At 42.3% G+C, this 22,219-nt stretch overlaps 1 protein-coding gene across 4 annotated transcripts in view; it reads right to left on the reverse strand.

Moving 5' to 3' along the window:
• The window catches only part of COL12A1 (collagen type XII alpha 1 chain), a 116,053-nt gene extending 94,371 nt beyond the window's left edge, over window positions 1-21,682 (reverse strand). For all 4 annotated transcript variants that reach the window (XM_055087661.1, XM_055087658.1, XM_055087657.1 and 1 more), the window contains exons 1-11: window positions 21,587-21,682; window positions 18,510-18,617; window positions 11,216-11,332; window positions 9,213-9,356; window positions 8,723-8,782; window positions 6,511-6,774; window positions 6,172-6,336; window positions 5,352-5,525; window positions 2,918-3,208; window positions 1,901-2,503; window positions 458-730 (exon numbers count right to left, since the gene is read on the reverse strand). In XM_055087661.1, coding sequence (XP_054943636.1) covers window positions 458-730; window positions 1,901-2,503; window positions 2,918-3,208; window positions 5,352-5,525; window positions 6,172-6,336; window positions 6,511-6,774; window positions 8,723-8,782; window positions 9,213-9,356; window positions 11,216-11,332; window positions 18,510-18,582 — 2,164 coding nt within the window. In that variant the 5' untranslated portion in view covers window positions 18,583-18,617; window positions 21,587-21,682. The remainder of the gene's footprint in view (window positions 1-457; window positions 731-1,900; window positions 2,504-2,917; window positions 3,209-5,351; window positions 5,526-6,171; window positions 6,337-6,510; window positions 6,775-8,722; window positions 8,783-9,212; window positions 9,357-11,215; window positions 11,333-18,509; window positions 18,618-21,586) is intronic.
• Between the last annotated feature and the right edge of the window lie 537 nt (window positions 21,683-22,219).

The following is a 22,219-nucleotide window of genomic DNA, read 5'->3' on the forward strand; positions in this document are numbered from 1 at the left end:
TAAAAAGATTTATGAGGGCTTCCCTGGTGGCGCAGTGGTTGAGAATCTGCCTGCCAATGCAGGGGACACGGGTTCGAGCCCCGGTCCGGGAAGATCCCACATGCCGCAGAGCAACTAGGCCCGTGAGCCACAACTACTGGGCCTGCGCGTCCGGAGCCTGTGCTCCGCAACAAGAGAGGCCGCGACAGTGAGAGGCCCGCGCACCGCGATGAAGAGTGGCCCCTGCTCGCCGCACCTAGAGAAAGCCCTCGCACAGGAACGAGGACCCAACACAGCCAAAGATAAATAATAAATAAATAAATAAATAAAGATTGATGAGTAGCTGTGTTTTAAAGGTACTGAATCTTACGAGGGCATTCACAGTGTTGGACTATAAAGCAGATGGTTATTTCAAATGGTAACTTTGTTCTACAATAAACTGTTAGTTTGGGGAAAACAGGGGAGAACCCTCTCACACCTTCTGCGGTGGTCTCCTCTCCAGCTAAGGGTGTACTGAAGCCATCCTCGTATTCCGCGGTCACGTTGACCAGGTACAGGGTCTCTGGCCTCAAGTTGCTGAGAACGACACTGGTGCTCGAGGCTGGCTCCACCACTGTCACCTCACCATCCCCAGTAGCCTCCTTGTAGGTGATGTGGTATGAAAAAACATTTTCTCCAGCAGGTGACCAATTGGTTTTCAAACTGTAGGAAGTCACCTCAGAAAAACTAAGATCCTTTGGAGGCACATAAGCTGTTAAGGAAAAAAAAAAAAAAAAAAAGGACATAGTTAAAATTTTTAAATCTATAAAGCAAAAATGGACCTAATGACTACACACTTTTTCAAATGGCTTACATTCATTTGGGAGAGTGGTCATTGAGACCAACGCACTGAGTGAACGTTGCACACAAGACCACTGAGAGAAAGCCTCTCACTCACAGCCCCACAAAGAGGTCCTGGTCATTTGTCTTGACCATTCATAATACTAAGTTATGTGTTTAAATAACCAGTTAAAACTGAATTAGAGTTCTGAGCTTCTTAAGACAAAGCACTAATGGGATGGTCCTGCCCACAACTGGAATACTTAAACAGTAGCAGACCTAAAACGAACCATCAAAATGTTCCCATTCATCCCGAGCAATCAGATATTAACCTTTGGTGGTAGACAGATATTTCAAAGTAATAATTTAAAATTTTTTCCTAACAAAAGAATATTTATTAAACGAAATCATAGGAAGGCGCAATGTTTAAGGCACACTCACTATCCTTAGGGGACATACAATCAACTTGGAGAGACAAGAGAGCGTAAAGTTATTAACAAAAGAAAGTAGTATATTTGAATGCCAAATTACTATAAGTGATAAGTGTTATAGCCCTAGAACAGTTTAAAAGTTTTATGAAAGAGACGGGACTTTTAATTGAATGTTGAAAAACAGAATTTGGACAAATGAAGAAAAAAGGACAGGGAATGCCAGATGTGAGGAAGGATGCCCAAAAATGGTCCAGGAAAGAGAATGTATGAGGAGGATTCAAAGATCCAGGACTATGTTCCAGTCACCTTTGACTCAAAGCAACTAGCTCAGCATCTAACACATGGTGGACACTCAATTCGTGGTTATTGAATTGGATGTGACAAATGGGTTTGATAAAGCTGGTTCCCGGCCCTGACTGAGGATCTAAGATCAAAAACAGCTCATGACTCTTAGGATAAACAGCTTTCTCACCAATAAAGACCTGACCCATACCCAGGAGAAAGGCATATCTCAGAGCTAAATGAGCTAAGTTCAGTAGTTTTCAATAACATATGAAAGTTACTTTTTCCTATAGATAAAAAGAATTGACAAAGCGTATTATCCACAATTTTAGAACCAAAAATGCTTTGTTCATGAAGAGATAACTTTTTACTTTACAAAGTCTACTGACCTTTTTTCTTTATAGCTGCCAGTTCTTGCTCAATTCGAAGACAGATAGACTGTGTGAGTTCAAAAGATATCCTCTGAAAAGCATCAAAATCTTCCACTGTGAAGACATGGGTCTCAGCAGGAGGAGAGGCAATGGCTTCTAATTCTGAGCGAACAGCATCCTTCACACCAACTGCAAAGATTTCAACATCTGAATTCCTTAGTTTTATAGCTGGGTCTCGGAAAGCATCGGAAGATTTTCCATCCGTGATAAGAATCATGACCTTTGGGACGTTGCTTCTTGAACCCTTGCTCGGCACAAATATTTTCTCTCTAACGTAAGTCATTGCTTTCCCAGTGTTGGTAGATCCTCCTCTGTAGGGGAAGGTGTTTATTGCTTCAATTATATCTTCAACTTTGGTGAATTTTTTCAATGTGAACTCAGTATGAGGATCCCGGCTGTACTGGACAAGACTTATCTGTACCCTATTTGGTGAAATCTCAAAACTTTTTACGAGAACTTCCAAAAAGGCTCTAACTTTAACAAAGTTTGCAATCCCAATGCTATAGGATCCATCGACCAAAAACACAATATCGGCTTTTATATCCACACCACGTGAGCATTCTGTAAAAAGAAAGCAAGCCCGTTAAAGTTCAACAAATACAAATTAATCAATAAAATATAGACACAGCTGTCCCTCTGCATCCTTGGGGGATTGGCTCCAGGACCTCCTTCCCCACACCAAACTCCAGGGATGCTCAAGTCCATTCTATAAAATGGCACAGGGAAGTAAGCCCTCCAGATCCGCGGATTCCGCATCTGCAGATTCAACCAACGTCAGACCACACAGTGGTTGAATCTGTGGATACGGAACCCCAGGTATGGAAAGCCTACGGTATCCGGTTTTCTTAGTAAGCAGCCTTCTTTAAAAGAAAACTATTGCAAACATTTTGTTTAAAAGTAAACCTGAACCAGGAAGGCATACCATCAAATGGACCTTCAGGTATTCCAAACTCAGTGATACACCCATTAACTCACCCACTTGAATTTTCATTGGCTGAGTCTTCTCCATTATTGAAACCGGTTCACTGGATGTCAGTCCCTTCATGGCAGAAACGCTGATCTGGTATTCTGTGTCTGCTGAGAGGTCACGAACACTGAGCGTGGTCGTCTGAGGACCCACACTCAGAGCATGCTGTCGGCTTCCTGTGGTCATGGGTGTAAGGAGAACTTTATAGCCAGTCACTGCGCTAGGAGATGGAGTCCAACTTAGCTTAACGTACTTTGATGAGACTTCCGTGGCGATCAGATTTGAAGGAGGTTCAACAACTACAAAATAGCAAGCAGAAGAATGATTAAAAACAGTGAGATGCAACCCTGTTAATGAGGTCTTCATGTCTGCACCTCAATTTTCCTTATTTGAATTCATCATGAATGCATCGGGAAAAGTTCCCCAATCCAAGTCCCCCACTTCCACCTGTACCCATCCAACTGAAAGAGACTCAGTGCCTGAATTTTAATCAGGGAGATGAGAAGTTTAGGGAAAAAGAAGTCCTTGGAGAAATTAATTATAGGACATCTGATGCCTAATTCATTCTCTGGGACCAAGGTTTTCCATTCTGGTTTTGGTACTACACTCGTTGCCTTTATTCAGGTACCAAAGGAGGCACTTGATGAATATTTGTTAAATCAATGACTTACTCAATGCTTTAGAAAGTTTTTCTCTTTTAATAGTAACATAAGCATAATAGCGTCATGTTTAAGATACTTTATAATATGCCAAGAAAGATAAAGAATTCAGCAGTTCTTAAATGACAGGTTCTTATCATCTTAAGCAATTGTATTTCCACTTAAGATAAGAGAAAAAGTGCAGCTATGTTCATAATGCCCCCAAACAGGGGGTGAAACAATGGTTTACAACATGCATATTGACAAGCAAATACTGATAATCTGAAGATGGTCTATCCTTACTCAGTGTAGAACATAGTCGTGTATTGGGCTAGCCCAAAAGTTCATTCGGGCTTTTCCGTTAAGATGTTCCGAACGAACTTTTCAGCCAATCCAACACTTAGCGGATAACGAAGTATTTTAAGCTATTTCAGACCAAATCTTCAAAGTTTTAGATTTGCCAGTGGAATCCGTTTCCCAGAAGATATAGTTCTAAGTTTTTATAAGTCAGGCTGCAACAGTGGATGATAAAATATGTACAAGGTTACTCATCGTCTGCTCAAAAAGGCAATCAGATGTAGTCCATAAAAATGATGCCTAGGGCTTCCCGGGTGGCGCAGTGGTTGCGCGTCCGCCTGCTGATGCAGGGGAACCGGGTTCGCGCCCCGGTCCGGGAGGATCCCGCGTGCCGCGGAGCGGCTGGTTGAGCGGCCGCCTGCCGATGCAGGGGACGCGGGTTCGCGCCCCGGTCCGGGAGGATCCCGCGTGCCGCGGAGCGGCTGGGCCCGTGAGCCGTGGCCGCTGCGCCTGCGCGTCCGGAGCCTGTGCTCCGCGACGGGAGAGGCCGCAACAGTGAGAGGCCCGCGTACCGCAAAAAAAAAAAAAAAAATGATGCCTAAAGAAGTGAGAAGCAGTGGGGGGAAAGCAAAAAAAAAAAAAAAAAAAAAAGATGCCTAAAGAAGTGAGACGCAGTGGGGGAAGCAATGGACGCGCCAACTGGAAGTTTAGGCGAAGCTCTGGAGTGATGCGGAGGCAGCGCTCGGGAGCAGAAGTCTCAGGCGATCGCCAGCAACAGAGAGGGGGCCCCAAAAAAGACTGCGAACGCCTGCGACGCAGCCCACACCCCTTCCGGGCAGAGTTCCAACGGGGGCAGAGCCAAACTTTGGCCTAACCTCGCACACACACCCTAGCGAAGGTGAAAGACTTGAATGTTTTAAAAGACTGAGTAAAGAGAGGTTGACCAGGGGAAAGCTGGGCGGGGGTGGATTTTGTAATAGAGCAGAGCAAAAAATCAGACATGAGGCAGTAAAACAAAGAAAGAGATTCAGAGCCCATGAAATAATAAGAAGGAGTTCTGAAACAAGTTAGAGCCAATGAACATTGCCAAAATCCTTGGGGTCTGTAGATGAAAGAGTTTATGTGATTGAAGATGTAGCTATTTAGAACTCATCTTTAATCAGTTGTGAATTCTTAGGCTAAGAGGCGCACAATTATGGAAACTGTGACTTTTTAATACTCCAAAGGATGCTTATGAAATGTCTTTTCTCTCTCCCATGTATCTAAAAGCAATGACTGATAAAATGGAAGCATTTTCCAAACGTGGGAGGATCAAACTGACTGACCTTTGAAATATTCTTAAGAGCCCTGAAAACACTACGCAGAGTATGGTGATGGAAACTCTTTTCCTCTGCCATTTAATAGAAACAGAATGCTGAACTAAATGCCCCCCTGCCCGTGAAGCCGTAACTGCTCTCTCAAGTAATGGAAAAGGGGGACACGTGGGAACACCCAACAATTCGCTCACCTTCTTCTCCACTGACCAATTCCTCAAGCTGGTCATCCACACCTGAGCACACCTGGGAGATGATCTCATTCTGAATATCCACAATCGCATCGAAGTTGGCCACGTTGAAAACGTGATTTAGTGAAGGTGTGGAGGCGATTTGTTTGAGTTCTTTTGCATCTGCAGCTTTAATGCCTTAAAAAAAAAAAAAAAAAAAAAGGACAAGGATATGGGAAGGGAAATGTGGGAAGTAAAGACATTTCCAAGTCCTATTCAGTCATAAACTGGAATTGTTTGGCGTCCTAATGAATGTGCAACTGTTGAAACGACAAAAGCATTTTCCCGTTTCACGTAACATGGCCAAAAGAGGCAAAAGACTGGTTGGCAAAACAGAGTGGGCTCTCATGCCAGCCAGGCCATCATTTGTCCCTGCCATCTGTAAAGATAATACTTTTTTCTTCCAGAGTCCTGAATGAGCTGGAACCCTCTGAATTCTTCAAGGGTTACGTAAGAGAGGAAACATAAAAAACACTTAATGATATTACAAGGAGGATCTTTATTAGAATCATTGGCCCAGCATTCTTTGAAGAGCAGAGTGTTGACGGAGAATGTTAATACCGCCTTACTTAATGCATATGCTGAAGGAGTTACGTGAGAGAAATAGATATGCAGAACTTTTACTCAAAAATGATTTGAATTAACACTACCCTATCAAATGCAGTAAAAACTGCTTTCCTTCCTTGAGAAAGAATCCTTCCTTGAGGAATCAACCCTTCATCTTCCTGGCCATTAAGTATTAAAGTAGTTCTAAGATGAAAATACTTGACCAAACTTGACCTACCCAAAGAGAAAACTTCCACCCCAATACTTCGAAGCTCTCTTGCTGGAATTTCCACTTCGTCCTGGGATTTGCCGTCTGTAATAATAATTGCCACTTTGGGAAAGCCAACTCTTGCTCCAGCAGATTCCGTGAAAGTATTTTTAATTAAGTAATCAATGGCTTCCCCTGAAATGAAAAAGAAGTATGTTCAGCTCCACGTGACACAATTTTACCAAAATCAAAAGCTATGGGATTAACTTCAAAATTATTTAACATATGATAATTTGTGCAATGCATCATTTCTTTCCCAAAGAGACATTTCATTTATCTTAAACAATACCACGATTTGTAAAAACATACCTGTCATTGTGTTGCCACCTTTGTATGGGATTTTTTTAATCGCAGCAAGCAGCTCATCCTGTTGGTAGTACTGATTTAAGTTAAATTCCGTCCTGGTGTCAGAGCTGTACTGAACAACTCCAACCCTCGTCTTCTCTTCCCCAACGTCAAAAGCAGACACAAGAGCAGCAATGAAGTCTAAAATGTACTTGAAATTATTTCTTCCCACACTCCATGAGCCATCCACAAGGAACACTAAATCAGTCCAGGCACTGACAGAGCATTCTGAAATACATGTGATATATTTTTTTAAATGATAAATCACTAATAAATCTATCTAGCATTTAAGGAATACAAACTAACATGGCAAAAAGGTTGGCTCCTAAAATCACTTTGTTCATTAGAACTTTTCACATTGTTCTTTACCCACAACTGACATGCACGAAAGAATGTAAAACTTTATTGGCACACATAGAAGCATTTTCAGTACCTCCGTGAACACGCATTTCTGCAACTGTATGTCTTCAAACTGTTGGATAAGACATTGTGCAAGACTAGATACATATATGACCTATCCTCCAAGAGCCTGGGACCCAAGTATTGTTGCTATTGACTTGTCTATTTTTATAACAATATCCTCACTCTTTTCTCCAAGTAAAAACTATATAAAATACCTAGGAGACATACAAAAGAAATGTAAGCAAAGTGTTTTCATTCTTGGTATTCTGAGATCAATAAATACAAAACAATTGCTGTACCGTTTAAGCAAATGCGGCAGGGTTGAAGAAAAGAGCAAATCTTTTTTAACATTCTCCTGCATTTTACAATATAATTGTCTAAAGTTTGCAGCTGGTTAGTCTAGAGGGTTAATGGAGTCTTAACAGAAGTACCAACAAGCAAAAATATGATGCAAAATAGCCCTAATATCTTGTCCTAATTATCAATGTATTTAAATTTGACAACTAAAACCTTCTTGTACTAAACAAAACGGGGGGAAAACATTTTCATTCAAAAGTAAAAATATATGTAGTACCCTTAAATCACTAAAAATGCAACAATTGGCCTTCATAACCAAACATATTTTTCCCTCTCTCTGTGGTCAGGTGGGGAGGGGGGAACAGGTTGGTTTTTATGAAAATCGGTATTCATAAGGCAAAGCTGAGTGAATTTTCTGAAGATATTTTTGTCCCTGTAGTCAGTTGGTAGATAATAAGAGAAGTATTTGGCTAGGAAGAGGAGGAAAGGTCCTGGGAAATTTGCAAGCCAATACAAGTTGCATGCCTAAATAATTTTTGCGTGCTATTTAATGGGCCAATTTAAGCCTACTGAAAGTCAATATTTAGAATAATGCTTTGATTTAGAATAAATATTGATGATTCAGGGAAAATACTTGCATTGTAACTGCATACTATAAACTTCGCTTCAGATGATTAGACATCAAAAAGCATTATAAACAGTGATCTGGCGGGAAAAATTCAGGATAAAGGGAACTTCATGCTCACAGTCTTTTTACTGTTATCCTGAGTCATAAATCCAGTTTACAAGGTGGCAAAATTAGAAGTCCAAGAAACCCTTCAAGGCTCCATCCCAGCAAGTCACACAAAGCAGTGTAAGACCAAAAGGGGCTAGAAGCCACAAAACCAGACAATAAAATTGCTTTCATTTGATTACAAATGCATCAACTTATCAGAGACGTCTTACAGAGACTCTGAAAACGGTTACAACTGCACCAGCTAAGCCCATGTAAACACCCTAGAAATAAGCACAACGTATACAGGGACCTAGAAATACATTTTCATGGCAATGGAATTGCTGAAAACACTGTGAGGGCATCTCCCTTGTGGTCCAGCCTTATAGTTCCCATGTATCCCTGAGCTACCACCTATTTCTATAGTTTGTCTTTGAGAAAGGAGTTAAGTCCAGTGATGAGCTTTTTTTTTTTTTCACCTACTACCAAAATCCTGCAGGGGAACTTGGACACACACCAATTTAAAACACTCCCAGTAAAAAGAATGTTTAGTACATAGAATGAATGGTTAGAAAGTCAGAACGTAGGTGTTATAACTACTTAGTCATACATATTACTATTACATTGCCTGTACTTCTTGTAGATAAAGCTTACAGAAATTAATATAGGAGTGAGATCAAACTATGGACCTAGTTGGAACATCTCCTTTATATTACATTTATAACTTCTGCAAAGCCAAGCACAAATATTAAGGGAAATGCTTACTTTGTATCTCTGTTTTTCCAGGTTTCTTCTCCCCTGGCTTTATCGGGCCACCTGTTTGAACTGAATCAAAACTTGATTATTACAAAAAGAAATGGACCCATACAAATACTTCCTAAGAAGAAAATAAGTATGTTGTCTTTCAAATGTATGGTCCATCCCCAGCTGGTCAGAGAATACAGCCAAATAAGCATTCCCTTGCAAATAAATTATTTTCAGTGAGATTTTGGATATATTTCAAAATGGATATTAACATTGTTGTCTGGCAAAGCCTAATGTTTTTAACAGTTTTCATTCATAATATCCCTGCTGTTTCCAGAGACCAGGATTATAAATCAGGAATGAATTATTCACAGCTACTAACATCTAGGATCATTGAAAGAATAGTTAATATGGATATAAATTAACTCTGCATAATAACAACTTAAATTTGAAAGTTGGAGAAATCTTCTGCAAAATATAAGGTATACAAGTACTTTATATGTGTGCTTACTTGTTAATTGGCCTATGACTGGTACACTTTCTTCTACTTCATCATATGAAGTGATGGTCACCACATACTCTATTTCAGGTATAAGCTCTGTTAATAAAGTTTCAGTGGTACTAGCTGCAAGGGTAAATTCTTTAGTGGGCCCATCTGAAAATATAGAAAGAAAAACATCAATGCAACAAAACTTTTTTCACATATAACATAACATATACTCAAAATCTGAAAATTCAAAATATACAGTTTTTTAGACTACCCAAACATTATTTTTTTACTGCCTTCCAAAACAAACATTTTGAATTCTAGAAATTCAATAAATGGACTGGCCTTGCCTTTACTTGTTACAATCATATTCCATATTTGTTTGAGGACTCAAGTATTCCTCTAGATTAAAGATATACCAGAATATCAAATAAAAATCTCTCATTATTTTTGAATATTAATGGTAGATAACAAATTTTTTTATAAATGAGAGATAAAGCAGAAAATAATTTAATTTTAAATGATGCATTGGAGGAGAGCGCTGAAAAAAAAAAAGAAGGGCTGAAAATCAACTCAAAGACAACAAAGCCCATAGGCTAAAAGGAACATCTACCGGAAAACAGCATCCTCTTCTACGGAAGTGCATCCTCCATACTCCAGCGGGGGGTGGGAACATACTCTAATGGGTAACCATGGTCCTCTGAATTGACTTAACTAGGTATCAAACATTTCAAGGTACAGTGTACTGAGCGTTTCCTTATATATTGACAATTATGTACTTCCTTCTAGATTATGATAATGCTCAATTCAATCAGGAAACACAGTAGTTCTTAGGGACTAAGTGACTTTTAAAATTCTTAAACATATTAAATTTTCATCAAAACATAAATAATCAGAAAAGGTAACGATTGTAAAAGAACCCTGAGAAATGCTCCAGGTTTACATGTGGAGCGTTGCAGAACCCACCAGGGCCCCCATGGGAAAACAAGACACCAGGGCTCTGCTAGGTTGGATGGTCCCGGTGTCAGTTTTTAAGGTATAGGAGTCAGTAGTCATGTCCAACATCTGGAAACCAGATGAACTCTTTTTCAACGGTTTTTCTGCTTTGGAATAAATGAAATAGTTAACGGCAAAAATATTTGGGAAGAAAGTATTCAAGGAATAAAAAGTAAACTCTTGATCACTTTTTAAGTTCTCGGATCATATGGGAGAAACATACAGCTTCCCAATCCCCTGATAAATCAGCATTTAAAATCAGTGGTGTTTTTTAAAGGCCACAAGTATGTAAACACAGCTCTGGTGCTAAGTCATGCTGACATCATCTATCGCTTCTGTCAGCCAATACAGAGACCTCTTCCTACCACTTGGCCAGTGCTAGTAAAAATGGTTATTTTCCCATTCCACGTTAGAAGTAAAAGTTAATCAACAGAGATGGGTTCTCCACACTTGGGCAACATCATGAATACTAAAGAAAACTTCTGAGAACAAGCAAAACAAGTTTTCTTCTTTCAAAGACTCTTAGCCTTTAGGATCTACAGAATCTATCTAGTAAATCCTTGTCTTCCATCATGGCAGCTCACCACCATCCCAGAATCTGTGTCCTGAGTACTGAAGTAAGTGTGCAGGACACTGGGCAAGGCGTAACAACTCACTTCATCACTTGTCACTTGAAGTGTCGGACAGATTACGTGATTCAAGAAGAATGTCAAGAAGCGATCATTCTATTTTATAAAAGCAAAGATTACCAGCAATATTCTGATCGGCGGGGTGGGGGAAATGTCTATTTTTAGTAACAACAGCTTAGCACAGCAAACCAAGTTAATAAAGCTAACACTATAAAAATATAATAATGGGTGCTGGGCTGGAAATCTGGAGATCAGAGTCCACCAAATATCTTGCGACGTCAGGTAAACCCCTCAGGTTCTCTAAATCCTGGCTTCCTCGTAATGAAATGGAAGGAGGGGAAGAGATCAGATTATATCACTTTTGATGTCTCTGTCCTAAAATCCCAACATCTCAAAACTTACCCGTTGTGGAGTCCACTGTTATTTTGAAACCCACAATTGGATCAGGTGGTCTTGCCCAAGACATATGAACAGTATTTTCATCTATAATTTTAAAATTCAAGTCTGAAGGTGGGTCAACTGCAAGAGAGAGAGTTGATATCAGTTACATTTTCCAATGTCACAAAACGGTCAGTTTAATTAATAAAGAATTGTGTTGAGCAAAGCTTACTAAAATTGTCTTTGCATAAATTTGTTTCCAACAAATATAAAAGATATCTTGTTGGACAAGAATAAAATTAAAAGCTGACAAGATGTGACAAAACATCAGAGAGTAAACATATTACAGAAGACAGCACAAAACACTTTGGATTCTTGAGTTGCTAGGTCATCCAAGAATGGCCAGCAAAATCAAGCATAATAGAAACATATTTGGATACAAGTACATACAGGTACAATGAAATCACATGTAATAACCACATATGCAAACAATTCACATAACAATTAAGGAACTTTCGATACATGCTGAGCGCATTTTGGATAAGCATGCCAAATCACAACCTGCTTACAACCACAGAGGTTAAGTGAGAACACTGACATAATACATTTTTTCCATAATGTGGAAAAGAATCAATGATATTTTGGTTCATTCTCTGCATCATTGCCTTGTTATTAATTTTTGTTTGATAATTCTCAATCTGTGGCAGAGATGAAAAATGTATTTTAATGAAAAGGAGGAATCATGGGAAATTTAGCACTGCTATGCCTCACAAGGAAATATACATTTAAATGTATATTTGTATTCCTATAGACCAATGTTCAAAAATAGTAATAAGGGATGTCAATCATTTATAAGTATATAAAGAGTGATATACAGATGTTTATAAAACTAACAAACATTCTGCCTGTTTACACCAATTTGCTGTACGTTTGCAAGGTGTAAACCAACACTGTTATTTTCCTTTGCAGCAGGTATACTCCATACTAGAAGTGGCATTTTAAATTAAAATGCCAGTATGGTCCTTTACAAAACAATGGTTAATTATGAAAAGACAACATCAATGTATATTTATGGACATTTATTTACAGAACTTAAAGAAAACAGTGAGGAAGGATCAGCAATCTGAAGACATGACTGCGCATAAATCTTGGAGAAGTCGATGACAGGAATAATTGAAAAGTACAGAAAGCAATAGTTTACATACAAAACTGTACAGCATCATGCATGTGTCAATGAAACGTTGACTTGTTTTTAGTTTCCCACAATGAACGAAAGCCTCCATGTACAATAGTCATTACACAAAGACATTCCAGAAATATTTTATAATGATATTCTCTCTGCAGTGTTCATGCCTCATCATGCAGCATTGTACTGACTCACTGTCAGTGCATGGTCGATGCATTAAAGATTATTACTCTTGAAGCAGGTCGACACAATAAGATGACTTTCCGCCATACTCTTCTTAAAGTGTTTCGGATTGCAAGTATTCCTTGTGAGTCAGAATTTTCGTCTCTGCTTTGAGAGATTACCGTCTCCTTTTAGGTTTTCCTAAAGGTCAATTGAACTGTAGCAGTAGCTTTGAGACATGAGTCATAGAATTTAACTGGGGTTAGGTATTTATGTAATATTAATAGCACATTTTAATGGAAATTATACAAATTAAGCAAACATTTGCTTTAATGAACTGCTGCTTCCACCTGTAGGAGATGGCTTTTTATTTTTACTGGATACGCTAGTAATGGAATGAATGTTATTTTCGTACTATCCATACACAGGCAGTGAGATTAGACTGTTAATCTACATGCATAGTTTAAATTATTCAACATTCCGCTGTCTCTAAGCGTTTTGCGAGGTTTACTGGTAGTCATCACTTAGTATAACAAGCATGCAACAGATGTTAATAGGACAACAGGTATTAAGAATATCATTATAAAATATTGTTCCAGTAGCAATGGCTCAGGACAAATTTAATGCAAAGGCAGACGCAACTGGCCTGAGCATGCTTTTAAAAAACATCAGTACATGGAAAAACAGGACCACCAACCTTGCAAGGAAATTGACCTGAAGCAGCAGACATTAGGTTAAAACTGCTGAAAGGCAGCAGCAGCCCACCTTGTTGATTTCCAAATGACCAGGATTCCAGAAAAACTGAAAAATTGACTGTTGGGAAAAGTCTTTAACATTTCAGAGGATTTTAAGGTGTTTATGGAAACTCAGACGTGGCACTTGGGGAATCAAAAGTCGGAAAGAACGGTCGACCCGCGTGTGTACAACAGAGAGCCCTTTCCACTCTCCTCCTGGCCACTTTTACCACTTGTAAAACCTTTTAGGCTTGCCATTCTGTTTATATATTTTGCTTGTTTGTTTCACGAAAGAAGATAATAAAGCAGGTGTGCGTGTGGACCCCCGTCAACCTGAATCAATGCGAAACGTATTTTCATTAACTTTGAAAATCTTTTATTTTATGTAAAAATAAGTCACAACTGCCCTTGCATTGTTACAGGCAGCGTCTATGCAGATGCCAGAAGATTTCTAAGATGAACTATCTACATGGGGATTATGATTGTAAAGAGTCATAGTTGCGTAGAATAAGAATCTGAAGGAAGACAAATAGAAGTAAAATTATAAATAAATAAGGCAGCGATCAGATATATATTCATAAAACTGAATACTGATAGTAAAGAAGCTAAAATTTTAAGTATTCATAACACTAGCAGTTTAAGTTCATATTTATGAATAATGCTTTCTGTTATCAAAAAGCTATGCTATGAAAGCGGCATTCTGCTGATATCTTCCTTAGATAAATTGGCAGGATTTAGGACTTTTTTAGGAATAATGATAGCTAGCATTTGCTGAGTGCCTCTTCTGTGACAGGCAGAGAGCTAGTCACTTTATATATTGGCTCCTTCTTTTCTCATCATCACCCAGAAGAGTGGCCTAATTATCCCTGATTAACGGATGAGTCAGTGAAATTCGCAAGGGTTAACACAGCTAATAAGCAGCAAAACTTTGATCCCATAGTCTGACTCCAGAGCGTACAGTTTCCGACCATACTGGCTTAAATGTAAAAAAATAAGAAATATTTGAGTGAAAGATTAACTTTAGAAACCAATATTGATATGTATTTGCCTATTAAAATATACATAAGTATTTCTCTACTCTATAAAAAACCTTAATTTGATGCCTGGTCATCAATAAATATGTGCTATTCAGACATCTCCAATTCAGATACAGATAGAATTTGGTATATTAACTTTACAACTTGTTCAAGCAATTTTGAAACCAAAGTATCTATCTTGATATATAATTTTTTTACAAAACATTGTTTTTAATTATGGCACCCAAGAGGAAGACATAAAAGTTTACCCAGAGACAGATGGATGGATGGATGGATGGATGGATGGATGATGGATGGATGGATGGACAGGTGGGAGGAGATTAGTCTAGTAAGATTTGGCAAGTGTATGAAATGTATTAAAGGTAAAGGAAAACTGAGAACACACTACTAAAATATCATCTTGATGAACTAGTAAGACCTTTAGTCTAATCTTTGTGATAGCAACACTGAGAAGGGTACTACCTTAATGGCAGAAACCTTCAGAAGTGCACAGAGTGTGGTTTTACTATATTCAGTACGCATTCGTTTACATTTTCCGTCCAAAGCTAGTATAAATTTAATGATCTCTGCCATGATACAGATACTCATTTCGCCTGTGTTTATAAGATACCAAAAATAAGCAGTTGAAAAGTTAATATTTTAGACAAGTAATAAATTATTCTGTACAGGTTACAAAACGCATCCTTTCATGAAACTGACTGGGTTGACCCGTTTTCAAGCAAGAAAGCAGCACGGTGTGGGCAAACTAGCACGAAACCAGGACTAGAAGACCTGGGTCTTATCTATGCCTTGTCCCTAGGCAAGGAACAAGGTCCTCATTTTCTCATTTGGAAAATGAGAGAATTAGAACAGATGATCTGTAAGTTCCCATCGAGTTTGAAATTTCTGTTAGAACATAAGTTAGACACAGGATAATAGAAATATACATTAATTAGCCTCTTAACCTAGACGTGAGATAATTAAAGCTTATGACTTCGACTCACTCATGAATTAGAAATATCCAATCGTTCATTATATATTATGAACTACAAATCAGACTTACTAAAATTACAACTCTATTTTTTACAAAACATATGTTCACCTCAAATTCTAGATTAACTAGAAAGGTGTCTAATTCTCAGGGAACACTGGCCATTAATCTTTAAATGCAAAGTGTTAAATTTTCTAAATGGCAATTTACATACTATATGATACAGGAACCAAAAATAAGTCACACATTCTAGATCTTACAGAGCACTGGCCAGGTTATAAGGTTAATAAAGTCTATGCTGTAGCTAAAAATTACAAATATTAAAAGCAAAACAAATCATTTTCACTCTTATTTCTATGGAACAAATACTGTATTATGAAAAATAAAGTTCCTTGTATAAGTAGGTAGAAGAAAACAACATGACAAAGGTGGTACCCCTATAAAAAAAGGAGCAGTGCAAAAAGTGAACGCCAAAACCTTTTAATTAAAGGTATTGAGCTTTCAACATATAAAGAAAAGTTAGTAGAAATTGACTGGAAAATAGTATGAATACAAGAGTACAAGTATGAGTTGCAAAAGGGAAAGAAAAGTAGCAATGGCTACTTTTTTTTTTTAAGGTACCCTTTTTTTTAAACGTCTTTATTGGCGTATAATTGCTTTACAATGGTGTGTTAGTTTCTGCTTTATAACAAAGTGAATCAGCTATACATATACATACATCCCCCTATCTCCTCCCTCTTGCGTCTCCCTCCCTCCCTCCCTCCCTCCCTCCCTCCGCAATGGCTACTTTTGAACTAAGATCAAAATAAGATCAAAATAACATATCAAGAAGCAGGGGCTGCGAGTTGAACTTTTGAAATGTGTCATCAGAAATACTTCAGAGAAATTCTGTTTGCAGCCCATTGTCCCCAGAAAGGCCTTGGCCACAAACTTTGTTAGCCCTTCCCAGGCTCCGGGGGCCGCTTAGTAATTAACACCCGAGCTCTGCTGCCCAGTTCTGGAGCCACGAACCACACGTGGCTCCCAAGCGCTTGAAATGTGGCCAGTCCAGATGAAATGCGCTGCAAGCATAACATACATACCCAATTTCAGACTTAGTTACAAAGAATGCAAAATATCTTACTAATAATTTTTATATTGATTACATGTGAAAATGGTAATATGGATATATTGGTTAACCTAATATATGGATATATTAGGTTAAGCGAAATATGTTATAAAGATTAATTTCTCCTGTTTCTTTTTCCTTTTTTAATGTCATAACCAGAAGATTTTAAGTTACATATGTGGCTTGCATTTGTGGCTCACAATCTATTTCTTATTTGACAGTGCCAAACTAGAGTAAGGCCCCCTCCCAATAATAAATCTTACAAAAGGATCATTATTAAATGCTGGCCTAAGGGGGTGAGAGACAAGAAGAGAAACAGCTTAAGAAAGCAAAACAAAGAGCTGATTAATGTGGAAATAAATACAAATCTAAAAGATAAATTAGGAGAAATACGGAAACAATCAGTAATGTAGAGAGTAAAATGTTCTTTTCAACTGCACTTTGCTAACCAGCCATGATCCAATTCAGAACTGACTCTTTTCCAGTTACATCATTTCCAACCCAATTCTTGTCCTAAGAATTCTCAACCCTTTCTGATTTTCAAATAACTATTTTCTTAATGAGCAATAAATATGCCACTTCAGTGAATTATCTAAAAATATCTTTAGTAGGGCTTCCAGAAGTTCCTCAAGTGAAATTCCTCCCTAACAACGACATAGAAAGGAACATTAAAGGCAATCTCATCTGAATATTACTTCACAGAGGCCCCTCTGAAAAGCCTCTGCATTCATAAAGTATTAATCAGATAAGAAGAGCCAGCAAGTTTCCCTCACTTTTCTGAACAAGCCGTACATTTTGAAGACTCTCTGCTTTGCCCAATCTGAGTCTTTTGTAAAAACCTGCAGTCTCGAACTAGAGAATCAAACACAATAGAAAGTTTTTGAAAATCTCAGTGTGGTCATGAAACAGCTCTACTTCCCCACAGCCACTAAGAAACACAAACCCCGCCCCCCCCCGCCCTACCCCCGCTTCCACACTGACCCACACAGAAGTATTGCTCTTCTCCCTTAATTTCATCGGGGGTATTTCTGCATTGGAAAAAAAAAAAGTATACATTTTTTAAGATGTCTTTTATGGTATTACCCCATTTACCTTGCAGAACAATAAATCTAGTTTATCAGGTCTCCAACGGTAACTGAGAGGACACAGAAGCCCCTCTTGGGTCAAGGTACAGAAAGGGCTTGTTCCGCGAATGCTGAGCAAGGAAGGCATCAGGTGCACACCGCAGCAAGCCTAAAACAAGGTTAAAAGTCTAGCAGAGGTCCTTCGTTTTCCAAGGGCTGGAGCGTACTGGGCCGTTTTGCAGACCCTGAGGCCCTGAGACCCACCTCCGAGCCTCTGACCGACTCCGCACTCGGGTCTGAAGCTGAGGTTAGGGGCGAGGGGTAGGTGGTGCCCGGCTTGCCAGGCGCCCGCTAGCTTCCTAGCTTGAGAACCTTGGCCCAGACCCAAACTGTTCGCGTGGGGCTGGGCCTGGGCTTGGGCCACGGGTCTCGTACGTAGCCCAGCGAACCAAAGAGAGACGGCGGCGACCTCGGGCCGCGAGAACACACCCCGCGCCCCGGATCTCTGCCGGCCCGCCAGCCCCTGGGCGGCTGGGCTGCTACCTCATTTGCCTGCACCGCCCGCCTAGCCGACTGGACTCCCCACAAAACACACGGACGCGCAGAGCCGGCGCTGTTGCAGTCTTTTATTGCGCGCTGTCACCGAGGTCGCAGTCCCGAGGCAGGGGCGAAGCAGCCACGCGCACGAGCGAGCGCGCCCGCGCTCCGGGGCTCCTGGGTACCCCCCGGAGGTGCTGGTTCCGCAGAGCTGGGTGCAGCCGTCGCCCCCTCCCGGGCGGCTGGTCCTCTCGGAAGGCGGCCGCGTCGGTGGCGGTGTGGACAGCACACCGCGGAGACCAGAGCAAGGAGGGCACACAGCACTGTACGCAACGGCTTAAGCAGAATACGAAAGAGCTGGGAAATGGACAGACCTCCGAGAAGGGGACGTGTCTCCGAAGGAGAGAAAACACGAAGCGCAGGGAGAAACAGAGCAAGCGACAGAGACAAGAAAGATCTGCTTCTTTCCTTTCTAGAGTTCTGCATGGTCACGGGGGAGAAGGAGGGAAGAGCCTTTTACCTTCTGCCTCAATGGAAGACAGGAGCAGGGCCGCGCCCAGGGCGGCGAGCGCTGGGGGAAGCCTGGTCAGCATGCTCGGCCTCGGGGCTCACAGCCGCATGAAGGGAGCTGCGGGAGGAAGCAGTGACGGCATCAGAACCGGGTCCGGGCAGGCCGGGAGCCAGGTTAGCACTGGAGCGTGGACCCGGGCCAGGACCCGACCAGATCTGCCTTAATAACCATAGGGCCCAGACCAGCATATAATGGGCCTATTGTGAAGCAGTGTAAGTCAAGTTCATCTGCAGGCGTTTAATCACGGCTCTAAGAGGGAGTTCAAGTTTAAAGAGGGTCCTGTTTTCCTGGAGGCTGGTCCTGCTTAACGTCCGGGGTGAAGGCCTTACCACGCCCCACATAACTCCATCCCCCTGGGTGATGGCTAATTCAGAGGTCAACTTTTCCCTGACTCAACCAAACGCCTCTTCCAGCTGGGGTTTTTATGTGGCCAGCCGTTTTTTCCTAGCTGCTGAACTCTTTAGGTAACGGTACTTTAGTGGTCTCGGGGTAATTTGGAAAAGTATAATAAACCTCTTTTACTCTCTTTTTTCTTCATTTTGTTCTGCCTACAAATATGCAGCTCTTGAAGGTCTGACATGGATTATACAGAAATATGTACAGACCAAGAGAAACTTGACCCCCTGCTCGCTATGTTGTCTTCACAGCTGATAAATCTTTTACTCAAGATGAGGGGAAAAAAAACAACTCTAAAATACATAATAAAAAGGGAAAGGCAATAGAAGAGACAAAGCACTCTTTCCTGTTTTCCCAAGACATTTTTAAATAAAATTCTCAGTAATAATTAATCTTCTCATTTAACTGTTCATTTATTCCAGAAGAATACAGGCTTATGTGCTCAGGAGGAGAATACATTCTACACTGATTTTTCCTGCTTCTGTAACTAGGTTATTGAATCTTTAAAGACAAATAGTCTTATGCGTCTTTCGTGGTTCCCAGCACACAGTAGGTGCCTAACGCATGTCAGTAGAAGGAAATCTTCCAAAATATTCTAAGGTCCAATTCAGAGACAAAAGCTACTAGCAACGAACTTAAAAAAGTGGGAGTCTGCCGGAAGCAAAACATAAAAAGAGAATTGATTCTGAGGTACATAAATGATTGTAAGGCAACACACCAGGCCTCGTGAAAAACGAAGTCATGCTTGGGAATCCAAGAATGAGCCCAAAGGTCGAGCCCTCTTTGAGAAAAGAAACTGACAACCTCCAACCATGTCTTTCCCAATTATTGGCACAATGTATTAGGGCAGCTTTCCTGGGCCTGAGTGTAAATTGCATTTTAAATGTCTGATGAACAGGCGTGCCAAATTGCCCGGAGCTCCTTTTTATGAAGCCAAGATTAAACTTTTGTCACTTCTCTGGGGATCCAAGAACTCTAGCAACTTCTTTCTTCCTAATTAACAAATTAACAACTATTTGACATTTCTAACCCTTTTCTACATTAGTGAAAAGCAAGAGGTGAGACTGGCCCATTGTCCCGTCATCTGGCCTTAACTTTGCTATAATAATAATTTCCAACTCAGTCGGCAGTCATGCTCGAGAAAAGTTAAAGGCTGACAGTCGACCGACCGAAAAACCGTGTGCCGCTTTTTTTTTTTTTTAACCTCTGCACTAGCTACAAAAACCTGAGTAGTGGAGGGCTATTGCCTGGGTCTAGAGCGCCACCTATCGGCTACCTGACTCAGCGGCACAAGGAATCATGTCCCTGGGTTATCTGAACATAGAACAGTTCAGCCAGCCAGCCAGGCATTCCACCCATATGTTTAAAAAATAATAATAAAAAAAAAAGTTTTCTCTCCTTCTAGCCAAAATATTTACATGAATGTTTAGCAGCACTTCATTGGGCACTCTCAGACATAAAATCTGAAAGCGGCCGCCCCTACGTGGCAGCGAGGATTCCCTCACTTCACGCTCATGAATGAATACGAGTCAATTGCGGGGGTGGGGAAAGGGGTAGGAGACTTACGGGATTCATCTCCTCCTGCCAACTCGTCCCCTCCCCCCTCTCCGCTGGCAAAGGCCAATTCCTTTAACTCCCTCGTCAAGTTTAAAAAGGAGATGACACCCTCACCCCTACCCCGCGGGGTGCCTCCAGATCTCCTGCGCGCCACCCACAGCGACCTTGACATTCGTTACCCAAGGACCGAGTTTAGCGCTCATTTCCTTTCTTGCCCCGTCCCTCCCCAGCGTTCCAGCACACGTCAGAAGGCCACATAATCCGGGGTGAGTTGGGGGGAAAGGGGTCCCGGGAAGCCCCGAAAGGACCACCGTTGGGGTCCCCACGGGTGCCTGATCTGGTGTACCCCTTCTGTTCCCTGGCTACAGTCCCCGCTCCGTAAATAACTCTCTGCCCTCTTTGGCTTTGGGATGGAAACTCCCCCAGAGGCTCCACGACCCTGAGTAGGGCGTCCACCTATGCACTGAGGGGGAGAGGTCGGGGGAGGGAGGTGTCTCCAGATGCTGGATAAAGTCGGCCAAAGCGGAGTCCCCGAGAGCTGAGCTGACCCACCACGTGGGATGCTTTGAAAAGCAGAGAAGGGAGCCAGATCACTCGCCCGGGAGTCTGTCTCCGGATGCCACACACAGCGACGCAGCCTCGACGAGGGGCAGAGCCCTCCGCCGGGCCTCCAAAGAATTCCGCACCGCGCGTCGCCAAAACACCTTCCCCGCGCGCGGGCGGCGCCGCGGCAGCCGCGAGGCCCCGAGGGACGGGCGGCCCCAGCAGCCCGCGCGCCCTGCGTCAATTTCAACGAAGCGCCTGTGCACGAAATCCCTCCGCACTCGGGCACATCGAACGGGGTGCTTTACGCGCGCACAGCCTCCCTGCATCAGCTCTTCAGAAAACCTACCATTCCCTCCCCCTCAATGACTCAAACGAATCACCAAAAGCTCAGAACACCCGGCAGGTCCCAGGCACAAGTCCAAACGGTCCCCGCTCGGGCCCCTTAGTGGCTTAGAACCGAGTGAGGAAGAGGCTAGAAGCAAGCTTCCCTAGTTTCCTTTGGCGACGGGGCCGGAGGCCGGACCGACCTGAGGCGGCGGTGACCGAGGTGGCGGCGGCGATAGCGGCTTCCCGGCGTCGCAGAGGCCGGCCCCCGGTGTGACCCCCGCGCGCCCCGGCGATCGGCGCTGCGCTCCGGGCGCACCTGCCCGGGGGTCGGCAGCGGCAGGGCCCCCGGGGCGGTGGAGGAGGAGAAGGAGGACGCCGGGCGGAGAGGCGGGCGCCGCAGGACAGGCGGAGACGGCCCGGGACCGCGGCTGCGGGCGCGCGGACGCGTCCGGGGCGGCTCGCCTTCGTCGAGTGCGAGGAGGCTCCGCGCCGCGGGCTCCTTAATAGAGGGCTGTTCCCCGCTCTCAGTTTACTCGGTTACGAAACGCCTGCGAAGGTGGACGGCTGCCACGGGGTGATGTATGCTCCTCCGGCGGTGAAGGAGGTCCACTTTTGGGAACGTGTGCATACTTCGAGCATTCCTTCTGCGTGAGGTGGCGATCGCCGTAGTAGCAGTGGCCCGCCGGGGAGGGGGGAGGGGGCGGCGAAGGGGGAGGAGGAAGCGGGGAGGGGACGGCGCAGCCGGGTCCACCGCCAAGGGAGTCCGCGCGCTCCTCCGCCTGGGCCGGGCCCGGGAGCTCGCGTCTCCCTATCCGTGCGATTTTCTCTAATAC

This window comes from Physeter macrocephalus, chromosome 10, assembly GCF_002837175.3.
Source record: "Physeter macrocephalus isolate SW-GA chromosome 10, ASM283717v5, whole genome shotgun sequence".
NCBI lineage: Eukaryota > Metazoa > Chordata > Mammalia > Artiodactyla > Physeteridae > Physeter > Physeter macrocephalus.